An 11,129-nucleotide genomic window follows, 5' to 3' on the forward strand; every position below is an offset into this window, starting at 1 on the left:
TTGCAACGCTAGAAAGGGAACTGCGCCTCAGACGCGGCACAACTCCGCCCACTAAGGCGGGAGTCAGCGCTGGCCGTCAGTCCAGCTGAAGGCCGGCTTTGAACTTCCGGCTTCCGGGCCCGTAATCCTTACTACGCATCCGCAGACGCGCCGTGGTCTCGGAGAGGCCCGCTGAATTCTGGGGGCTGTGGTTTCGCTACCTCGAGGGAGGGTCTTTGACGAGCCAAGCTCTGGAACCGGAAGTTTTAGGATGCTAAATCAGAGTCAACCAATCCTCAGCCTACGGCTTGGTGACGTCTCCAGTAGCTGGGTAGATTCTCGGAGCCGGCCCTCTGGAGGTGAACCGCGCGCCCCCTAGAGCCAGGCTGTGGGCCGAGTCCAGGTAGGGACCCGAGGGGCACCGCGAGGCCCGGACCGCCAAGGATGCGGCAGCTTGGGCCATGACCAAGGAATGGGCACGAGGGATGAGTGTCTAATGTTTCTGCCCCGTGTGTGACCTCTCTTCTTGCAGGAGGCATGATAAAGCCCCTAAGAAGCGCCAGGAAGGCTGGGGTCAGCTTGGGCGAGGGCGAGGGCGGGAGGGGGAGCTGGCGGGAGAGGGGAGAGAGAGAGGAGGGGACTGAGTGGGCACCGCCGCTGACCCCTGGAGTGGCTGCGATTATGGAGGAGGGATTTCTTTTTTTCATTTTTCCTACGGTAAGAGGGGAAACATACGTGCAATGATACACACCAGCACACGCACTGCCATATGCACTGAAGCTCCCTCTCCCAACTCTTCCTGTTTCTGGAAAAAACATACTTTATTGGGCAGACAAATAGGCCTGATGGGAAGACCTGAGTCACAGTGGACTGGGGAGTGAACAAAAGTAGGCAAAGTGTTTGAAGCTTCCCCTTTGCCCCCACCTTAACCTCCTGGGGAGGCAGCTCTGGGCACTCAGTGTCCAGACCTGGGCTCAGCCAGGCCTGAGGTGACTGTGCCCCTCAGTCCTGCTGCCTGATCTGGGCAGCGGCACCGTTCACTGGTAAGACAGCATTCTCAAGGGCTAGGCGCAGAGAGGAGCCCGCCTCCCTGGTTCGTTGGAGAGTAAGAGGGTTTTAGCATAATGCTGGCCAGAGCCAGTGTGCCAGGTGCTTCCACACAGGAAGCCGAGACCCCTGCTGGACGGGGCGGGAGCCTCTCAGGCCCTCAGGACTATTTATAGCTAGAGGCCTAGGCTGCTGACTTGTGACAGTCCCCTGCTGCCACCCCATCCTGGAGCAAGGCCAGTGCAGAGCACACTCCTCCTCCTCCCCTCCTGTTCTTCCCTCACCCCAGGGAGTAGGGTGGTTTTGATTATCTTCCTCCTCCTTGAGTTTCCTAGCTCCGGAGTTGCTGGTGTGGTCAGTACCTCACGAGAAGGCCCTCATTCAGCAAAGAGAGCTGCCCTTGGAATATCGGTGCCAACCAACATAGGAACCTGCTCACCCTTCCCTACCGTTCATCAGCCTTTGGGCCACCCTTTGGCCTGCTGGCTTCCAGATGCCAGGCATGGGTTAGCTGGTTACCCTGGCCGATCTGGAGCAGCTGAGGAAGAGGTGCAGGGTTTGGGAGGAAGAAAAGGGTGGAGTCAGGGATGTCCTCTGAGGAGATAGCACAGGAGGGGCTCAGCTGACACCTCACCCAGCTGTAACTACTGAGAAGGGAGGCTGGGTGAATACAAAGGTCACAGAGTGATCTGAGCCCGCTGTGAAAGGTATAGCTCTGTCAGCAGATTAAGTTCCTGCTCCCCAAAGAGGGTGCTGGCGGGGAGGGTGAGGGAAGGCTTGGAAAGGTCACACAGAGTGGGGAGGAGCTGGCAATGAACTAGGAACCGGGAAGTCCCTGGGGAGAATGTCAAGCCACTGGGCTAGAGATGCCAGCATGGCAGCAACTCGGGTGCCAGGGCAGCCTGGGGGAGGGGGAAAGGGGAGGACCAGAGGTTTCTGAGGACACAGATGTTGCTAGGAGAAGCTAGAAGGGGTTTGTTTGAGATCTTTGTATTTTGTTAACAAACACTGAGATCCATTGAAGCTGTGTGGTCCTGGCAGAGGTCAGCAAAGGGGTCCCTGGGGTCTGCATCAGCTCAGAAGCCCAGACCCCTCCCTGACAATCCTTGCCTCATCCCTCCTGTGGCTGAGATACTTCTTCAGCCCTTTAACAGGATTCCTGGTCTGTGTGAGACAGCCACTGGCAGCCCCTGCCCTGCTGGCTTCTCCCCCAACCCTTCCCCTCATACATCATCCCCGCCGCCAAGCAGGCAGCGCTGGGGCTTGATTCCATCCCTCCCAGAGGACACGGAGAAAGCCCCACATCAGGAGAGGAACAGGGCAACTGCATTTCTGGCAAATGTGGTGGCAAGAGGCTGCCAGTGGCTTGACAGTTCAGAATCTCCAGGTGCGTAGCTGGGCCCCATAGCCTCCTATCCTCCAGTGAAAAGATGCAAAGAGTCTGCTCCCTGGGAGTCCTGGAGATCCTGGTGACTAGGTACCGCAGGCTTCTGCTGGTCTCCACTGGGGTAAAGAAGCGGCCTGGCCTGGGCCCTGGCCCTACTCACATATGTTCTGGATGATTCTGCAGGCAGCGGATGAATTCACCCACTGGCTGGCCCTCGTAGCACACCTTGTACACAGCCATGAACAAGGGAAACCTAGATTGGAGAGGCAAAGGCTCAGCTTAGCCTCCCACTCCTAGTCCACTCTACCCCCACCCCCACTCACTACCTAACCTTCCTGTCCCCTGCCCTCCCATCTTGGAGCTCAGGGAGGCTGGCTCTGAATTTCTGCCTGCTGAGAATGTGAACTTCCTAGCCCTGGGTTTAACCTCAGATTGCTGATTGCCCTGCTCCCTACCGTGTTGAACTGGCCTGCATGATTCTCTGGCTTGGATTTTTTGTGCCAACTTGGCAACGCACTTTTTTGTTGTTGTTGACACAGAGTCTTGCTCTGTCACCCAGGCTGGAGTGCAGTGGCATGATCTCAGCTCACTGCAACCTCCGCCTCCCAGGTTCAAGCGATTCTCCTGCCTCAGCCTCCTGAGTAGCTGGGATTACAGGCGCGCACCACCACGCCTGACTCATTTTTGTATTTTTAGTAGAGATGGGGTTTCACCATGTTGGTCAGGCTGAACTCAAACTCCTGACCTCGTGATCCACCCGCCCTGGCCTCCCAAAGTGCTGGGATTACAGGTGTGAGCCACCGTGCCCAGCCTTGAGCAACGCACTTAACCTCTCTGAGCCTCAGTGTCACCGACTGTAAAATGGGGCCAGTATAACAAGGGAGTGAAGATATGATTGTATCTGTGAAGATGTAATTAGGTATGATGTGAAAGTGCTCAATAAATACCCGTTTCCTTCTTCCTGTCCTTTTGCCCAGCTGCTCCCTTTTCCAGACTTTACCCTGACCAGTCATGAGTGGATCTTCTGAACCTGTTTCATACTCTCTTCTTCTAGGAGTCTTTCTCAGACCAGCACAGCTCTGCTCTGATCAGCCCAGTCACCCCTGCTGTCTTTCTGAAAAGGAGCACCTTGAAGCAGAGCCCATCCTTCTCCTTATACCTCAGCACCCAGAACAGGATTCAGGGAACAGATGGGTTGGCCTTGGGGGAGAGACTCAAACTGGGGGTGATGGACAGAAGTGGGATGAGCTTATTCCTGCTGCCCCAGAGCTCCAACCCCAGAGCAGAGGTCAAGGAAGGAGGGGCACAAAGGGATCCAGGTAATGTAGTGTGAAGAGCACTAGACTGGAAGGAGTTCAAATACCGTGAACTAGCTGGGGGACAGTGGGCATGCCAGATTCTGCAAGCTCTGGACTCTGTCTGAAACATAAGGTAACACTCCCCTCTCTGTCCACTTCACAGATTTGTGGCAGGTTCAGGAAGATGATGAACAGGGCGAACATTCTGGCCGTGGCTCCCTTAATCAGTGGGGCTGTGGCCAACACTTACTTGTCCACCAGGCCCTTGTGCTGGAGGATGCTATGTAGCTCCCGGGCTGTCTCGGGCCCCTGCAGTTTCTGCCCATTCAGCATCTCTTTCTCCAGCTGCTCAATGGACTGTGCAGAAAACAGGATGAGTGGATGGAAAGGGGAGAGAAGGGTTGTCAGTAGGGGGTGGAGAGACTGGAGCTCAGATGGGAGTGGGGTCTTGGGAGGAAAAGAGGGATGGGGATGTTCACAACAGTCTTAATGTTTGTACTCCAGAGATGCCTCCTGCCAAGCACCTCTACCTGGATACCTACAGGGCCCCCCTCTGTTCTCCCTTCTCCCAGGGCCCACCTTTCCTGTACGCGCAAAGGCCTCAGCCACTTTCCGGTTCCGCCCTCCATAGCAGGTAGTGATCAGGTCAGCAACACCACAGCTCTCCAAGAAGGTGGCAGAGGACACAGGGCCACTGCAGAAGAGCTTGGCAAAGGCTATCATCTCCATGAGTCCCAGCCGGATCACTGCCGCCTTGGTGTTGTCGCCAAAGCCCAGGCCATCACAGAAGCCAGCACCCACGGCCACTACATTCTTGAAGGAGTGGAGGTCATAGGTGAGAAAAGACCCCCTCCTATAGGCCCCATGTGGAGCCCCCTCATGCTCCTTTCCTCAGCCAGGACACCCACTGCATAAGTGAGGTATAGTGTGTGGGCTTTTAGAAGCTACTTCTGCCTCTTGGTTTCCCCCCTTGCTGCACCCCCTTTCTTAAGCCCTGCCCCATACTCCCTCCTTGAGGACATTTTCTGAAAACCACTCTTCTCTCTAGTTGACCTTCACATCTATGACCATTCCATTGTATAGCCCTCAAGTCAACAGCTGTCCAGGATTCACAGTTCTGGCCATTAGTCTGTCTGGGTGTCATGGATGTCTTGTCTCCCGTTAACCTGGGCATCTCCTTGTCCCCCTATACCACCTCCTGGAGCCAGAGGATAGGGAGTCCCACACAGGGCTAAAGTGGGAAAGGAGCAAGGGGGTCTACGGTCTGATGATGAACAATCAGCCGGCCTGAATGGCCCTGGCCTTGCTTCTGCAGCTCCTCCTGTATGCATGGGACATGGTAGGAAAGGGGAACCACTGCTCAATAGTGAGAGCCTGGAGTGCCTGCAGGTAGAGCTCAGCTAGGCCTCCTTTGGGGCCTTCTCCTCACCCCATAGCTGCCTCTGTGCCCCTCTCACCTTTAAGGCTCCACAGATCTCTACTGTGTCCACCTCTTGCACCACTGTGATACGGAAATTGGGTGTCTGCATCAGCTCTTTCAGAAGTTGTCCCTGGGCCGGGTCCTTGCAGCCTAAAGTGAGGAGGGGGCAAGGCTTTGAGGGAAGGACTCTTTGTAAAAAATATTTATTTTATAGAGACGGGGTTCTCTCTCTGTTGCCCAGGCTAGACTCAAACTCCTGGGCTTAAGCGATCCTCCCGCCTCAGCCTCTTGAGTAGTTGGGACCACAGCTGTGCCACTGCACTGGCTCTCAGGGAGGGCTCATCACTGTACTTCCCTAAGCAGGCCCTGCAGCCCCTTCCCTGGGGCTGTCCCAGCCTCCTTCACCTCTGATGCTTGGATCTTCCTTTCTCTGCCTTATGGGAACGAGATGGCTAAGTGGGGTTGGGGCAGTTTGGGGAGGGGATGCAATTGGGGAGGGGATGCAACTAGATGCACTGTGTATGCAGGTGGCAGGGGGCTCTCACCAATGGTTGTCTCACAGAACTTCTCATCAGCCACCTCGCTGGCAATGTTGGCCCCCATCAGCACACTCATGGGGATGCCGAGGCACTCCCCAATCACTTCGGAGATGAGCTTCAGCCCATTGGGGCCCTCGTCTACCCCCTGAGCATAGGATGGAGCTCAGGCCAGGTGCCTTTTGTGCCCACCTGTGGGCTTCTGCCCAGAAATTCTGTCCCTTCCAAATCCATTGCTCATCTCTGTCCCTCCCCACAGGTCCTGCCCCATTCCCAGCTCAAGTGACGAACTGTCCTGCCACATACCCTCAACCAGACTCTCTCTCCAAGGCAACAGGTCCCCTCCACATCCCTAGGCAACTTCGCCTGACTGCCCTAACAAACTGCCATTCAGTGACCAGTCACTGCTCCAAACCAGCTACTCTTCACACTTCTCAAACCAGCCTACTTCTCATATTCCCCAGGCATTCCTTTATACCTCCCAAACTCCCCGAGAGACAGGCCCTCCAAACCAATCTCTTGTCTCCTCCCTTCAGCCTTCCTTCCAGTGACCCCCAGCACCTCACTGCTTTCCTAAGCCTCTCCAGAGTCAACTTCCTCTCTTTTCTCCGGCAAACTCTTGACCTCCGTCTGCCATTTCTGTTCTTGCTTCACCCACCCTGAACCCCACAAAAGTGAGCCGCACCCTCCCCCATCAACATGAAGGTGTCCCTGGCACCTTAATAAGAGATATGCCAATGGCATTTGCCTTCAGGTGGCTCTTAAGCTGGTCACAGATCTTGCGGATGAACTGATGGGGCACCACAAAGATCAGGATGTCAGCATCCACTGCAGCCTGGACCACATCCGGGACAGCCACCTGTGGGGGTGACCAAGTGCTCACGGGCCTGGCAGACCTCCCCAGCCACTGTGGAACCCCATTCAGGAGATCTGGGAGCCAAAGAGTGAGGCTGGTAGGGGGGCAGAAAGGCTTGTTTGAGACTGAATCTAGAAGGACTGAACTTGGAGAAATGATACTCTACTCCCTCCCCACAGCCACCACACTCTCTCCCTCCAGCTGTCCTGGGCTCTTGAGGACTCCTGGAAACCTCATCCCTGCACTCTCCTATCCCTTGGCTGTGGGACAGTGCGGGAGGCCAAAAGCAACCTGGGCTTGGCAAAAGAAAGAGCTCAAATAAGATTTCATCATCCAGCTCCTCAGGGACCCCAGCTGGGAAAGGGGAGCCTCAGCTTTTCTGCTGTCTTCCCTGCTTCCCCTTTCCAGGTGAGGAGAACCACATGGGTTTGACCAAAGACCATAAGTCCAAGGAGCAGCCTCCAAGTCAGCTAATCACTCAGTGAATGAGTAACAGGATTAGTGCCTGAGGCAGGCACTACCGGACCCCTAGTCTGGGAGCCCAGTCTTTGGCTGCCATGGAGACCAACTTGTTCTCCCATCCCTTCCCCACCCACCTGCCTGGGAGCCTGTGAGGGGAAAGCACAGGTTCTCCTCAGTCCTCAGGAAAGGGCCCAGAGCAGCCCTCCTGAGACTTTCCCAAGTCCTGCCACACCTGAAGTGGCCCCCTCAGCAGGAGACACCTGTTGAGTGAGGTCGGCTCCGACTCCTGGCCCTCCCTTCCTCTCCCCATTCCTTACAGGGTGTTGGGGCTCACCACATTTGGGGGCAGCTTGTGCCCTGGCAGGTATTTGACATTCTCATGCTGCGTGTTGATGATCTCAGTCAGCTTTTTGCCTCCAATGTCTTCCTCAAACACCCACATGGTCACCCGTGGGTCAAACTGTGCCAGCTGGGCTGCATTGCCACCCACGATCTTGGCGATGGCTGAGCCCCTGGCAGGAGGGGGAGCCCAGGAAAGTACAGGAGGAGGGAACAGTGGCAAGAGTTGGGGCAGCGCCCCACCTCAGGATCTCACAGCAGCCCCCCAGGCTGTTCACTTCTACCTCCCTATCACCTCCACTCCCATGTCAAACATGTCCCCAGTGACCTGGCAGTAGAAAGGAGACTCAGTCTCCTCACCCTTTGCTACTAGAGAAGGGAGCCCCCCTTACCATCTTCCCACCCCCAAACTCAAGCAGCTCTTCACACGGAGCGCTCTGGAGACGTCTTCCCATGGTGAACAAGTGCAGCTGCCCAAGCAGGCGGGGGCCAGGAGAGGGCCAGGCACCCTCTGTCCTGTGCTGCTATGATAGAAGATAGCAGCAGGGGCTGAACAGGAACCTGAGGGCCTTTCCCACCTATTCTGCCTCCTACCCACCTCTGTCCTGGGGGGCCTACCCTTCCCCCATATCGCTTGACAGAGCCGCTTACCAGTTCCCGGAGCCTACAATGCAGACTTTCTTGCTAGCCATGGTGCCGCGTCTCTGCCTGAGCCGGCTCAGTGCCACACTCCCTAGCTCCTCTGCCGGCTAGGAGCATTTAACTCCACCACACGTGGGTGCAGCCAAGCCCCGCCCTCCAGGGGTGGGTGGGGAGGCTGGCGCCCAGGCAGATAGAGTCTGGCAGAGCCAGGGAAAGGAGAGACAGGGTACAGACAGGTGGGGAACAGGAATGGGGCAGAGACTAGGCCCTGCTTTTCCTCCTGGGCTCATCGGCTGACAGTGCTGGCAAGCTTCTTCCCTTGGTCCCAGCCCAGCTTCCTACCCTCTCACCACCATGGTCTCATTTTGAGGTCTGCCAAGAAAATAGCCCAGATAAGGAGCAGGTGACTGGTCTCCCTCACTCCCTTCTGTCTCCCAGCATAAAATAAATTGTATTTAGCTTCAGTAGCAGCTAGGGGAATGCCTTTCAGAGGTAGGCTCCTCCATGACTCCCTATCCCACACCCTGCCACATACCCTCGCAGGACCCTGTTCCACAGTTCTGTCCTCTAGCAGGCCCACGCTAGCTGCACTGCAGGGCTGGGGTGGGGGATGTGGGCCCACTTCCCGCCTCTAAAGATGAGGCCACATTAAGAGGTAAGGGCCTGTTTTGAGGACAGCTCAGCTCAAAAAAGGATGAGGCCCCAGGAGCCTCAAAAGACAAGGTTGTCTTGGTCACTCACAAAGGTCATCTTGGGGACTCATCCATGGGCCTCTCACCTCAGATGATCCCCACCCAAAAATGTGTTCTAGGGAAAGTGGGAAAGGTCAAAGTTAGAGGGCTCTGAGAATTGCGGCACACAATTTTGTTGTAGACTCTGGGCTTAAGAGGACAGGAAAGAATAGGAGGCAGGCAGAGTGCACACTGTCCTTGAGAGGGTTTGAGCCTCCTTCAACTCCTCCTCTTAGGGGTTTCCAAGGTACTGCCCCAGGGGCTTCCTCAGGTGAATGGCTAGTCTGCAGAGACCAGAAAAGGGGAAAGGAGGCAAGACCCGGGGCAGCTGTGTCCGTGGGGCTTTGTGGTCTCAGATGCCGTCACTGGGGGTAAGTTTGGTGTATGTTTTTTGGGGAAGGGCGAGAATGTAAGGAACATAGCAGTTCAGGGCTCTGCATCGCCCACAGCCATCTGTTTGTCTAAGACGAGGGAAGCTCTGGTTTCCAGGCTGATCTGGAGAGTGGAGCAAGAGGCTCCTAAGACTGTGCACCTTGGCCTAGAGGGCAGACACCACCGCGTGCTCATGTGCTGTCCTCCTGGCTTGGCAGACGTTTAGGTGGGTGTTGCCATCCCCCTGGGCTGTTGCTGGCAGCAACTGGTAACAAGCACTGGGCTAGAGGGAAGTCTGGGTACAACCTGTGGGTAGGGGTAAGCAGGCAGGAGGTCAAGACTGGGAAGAAATGGCTTTCTAAGTTCCAGGGACTGCCCAGGAAAAACCAACCATATTCTCCCTCCATGGCCAGTGAGTTCCCATAGGGAAACGGACATGAAATCAGTAGTTGGCTGTTTTTCTTTGCACAATGTTATACCTAATACGGAGACAGCCTCCTACAGACCACTCCTTTATTGCACTGGCACTGAGATGAAGGCTCCAGTGCCAGGCTGCCAGCTGGGAGCACTGATTACGGGTGATGGAAGAGAAAGGATGCTTCTGTCCCTGGCACAAATGATGAGAGCCCCAAAGAATGGATGTTTATGCATAAAATAACCCCCTTGTTTTTGCCTAAATGCTTCCCTCTCTCATTTTGCCCCTACAATCATGTTAGGTAGTGTGGAGACTAAGAATGTGCTCATTTACATGGGAATAAAGAGGGTGCAGAGATTCAGAACTGGCTCATCACAGGAAGTTATCTGTATCACTAGAGCTCTTTTCCCAAGAGCAAACTGTAGATTATTTGCTTGAAATTAATAATGGTTCCCCAGCCATTCATTACACATGTAATTAGCCTGGGTAAAAACAGATGCCATTTCAATGTCCTTGACATCAATTTTCTCCACTCCTAGTTATCGGCCCAACCACTCCTCTCTGCTTTCCCTTCTCAAGTCTGATAAACCCCAAGTTCCGGAGAAGGAACAGTGGTTGGATTTTTTGGTGGGTTTGATTACATATATTGAACAGGCAATGCTAGAATGTTCCCATCCAAAGATACAAAGGATAATTTTTAAAGTACAACTTTGGAAAGTGGTTGCACTCTGATCCTAGATTCCAAACCCCATTCTTGCATAATGACAAAGGAAAAAGTCACGAGCCCCCAAGTGGGAAGCAGGTAGAACTGCAGGCGAGTTTCAAGTGATTGCTAATGAGAATCTCTCCTGAGCTGTCTTCCAAACTCAGCCAAGGAGGGGCTAGTTGTCTACAGTATGAGGATGACAACACAGAACTTCCATGGTGCTCTTAAGAACTCAACTCTTACCCGGGCACGGTGGCTCACGCCTGTAATCCCAGCACTTTGGGAGGCCGAGGCAGGCGGATCATCTGAGGTTGGAGTTTTGAGACCAGTCTGATAAACATGGAGAAACCCCATCTCTACTAAAAATACAAAATTAGCCGGGCATGGTGGTGCGTGCCTGTAATCCCAGCTACTTGGGAAGCTGAGGCAGAAGAATCACTTGAACCTGGGAGGCGGAGGTTGCAGTGAGCCAAGAACGCGCCATTGCACTCCAGCCTGGGCAACAAGAGCAAAACTCCGTCTCAAAACATAAAAACTGAACTCTTACTTGAACCATGAAAGTGGAACCTTAAACATTAGAGTAGCAGGCACAAAAAGCAAAAATGTCTTCGGTCGTCCAGTTCTTGCCCACATCTAGACAGAAGCCCTGGGGGAAGAAGTGAAACTCCTCCAAAGGCTTAGGTTTGTCAAATGTAAGGGGATCACGGGCATCTATGGCTCACTCCAGCCAACAGGTGCTCTGGGGAGCTCAGATGGACAAGGAGGAAGATGACTGCCACCGACCTGTTAGTACCTGCCTAACAAGGAAAGTCAGGAAAGGGCTTTTTTAAATTTTTATTTATTTATTTATTTTTTTGAGACAGAGTCTCACTCTGTCACCCAAGCTGGAGTGCACTGGCCAGATCTCAGCTCAATGCAAGCTCCGCCTCCCGGGTTCAC

The 11,129-nt window shown here is 54.5% G+C and overlaps 1 protein-coding gene and 1 long non-coding RNA gene across 4 annotated transcripts; one reads left to right on the plus strand and one right to left on the minus strand.

Annotated features, from left to right (window-relative positions):
* Positions 1-294: 294 nt before the first annotated feature.
* LOC117090142 lies at positions 295-10,990 on the plus strand. Of its 3 annotated transcripts, none has more exons than XR_004439918.1 (3): positions 295-382; positions 3,468-4,546; positions 10,918-10,990. It is a non-coding gene; the product is annotated as an uncharacterized LOC117090142 (long non-coding RNA). The 3 variants fall into 3 exon arrangements; XR_004439917.1 differs by lacking the exon at positions 10,918-10,990 and adding an exon at positions 6,932-8,406; XR_004439916.1 differs by lacking the exon at positions 10,918-10,990 and adding an exon at positions 5,927-5,951.
* On the minus strand, positions 780-8,104 carry GPD1 (glycerol-3-phosphate dehydrogenase 1). The gene is made up of 8 exons (XM_033222123.1): positions 7,976-8,104; positions 7,320-7,497; positions 6,386-6,526; positions 5,677-5,815; positions 5,169-5,281; positions 4,291-4,524; positions 3,962-4,068; positions 780-2,666 (listed from the first exon to the last, which is right to left on the minus strand). Exons 1-8 carry the CDS (start codon positions 8,014-8,016, stop codon positions 2,570-2,572), a joined length of 1,050 nt encoding a protein of 349 aa, XP_033078014.1. The 5' UTR covers positions 8,017-8,104; the 3' UTR covers positions 780-2,569.
* Positions 10,991-11,129: the final 139 nt, after the last annotated feature.

The sequence above is a fragment of the Trachypithecus francoisi genome, unplaced genomic scaffold (genome assembly GCF_009764315.1).
Source record: "Trachypithecus francoisi isolate TF-2019V2 unplaced genomic scaffold, Tfra_2.0 Lachesis_group11, whole genome shotgun sequence".
Taxonomy (NCBI): domain Eukaryota; kingdom Metazoa; phylum Chordata; class Mammalia; order Primates; family Cercopithecidae; genus Trachypithecus; species Trachypithecus francoisi.

Coding starts and splice junctions, on each gene's coding strand:
- GPD1 (XM_033222123.1), bottom strand. CDS start 8,016: ATGGCTAGCAAGAAAGTCTGCATTGTAGGCTCCGGGAACTG. Junction 6,527..7,319: donor ACAAGCTGCCCCCAAATGTG/GTGAGCCCCAAC, acceptor TCACCCCCACAG/GTGGCTGTCCCGGATGTGGT. Junction 5,816..6,385: donor TTGGCATATCTCTTATTAAG/GTGCCAGGGACA, acceptor TCCTATGCTCAG/GGGGTAGACGAGGGCCCCAA.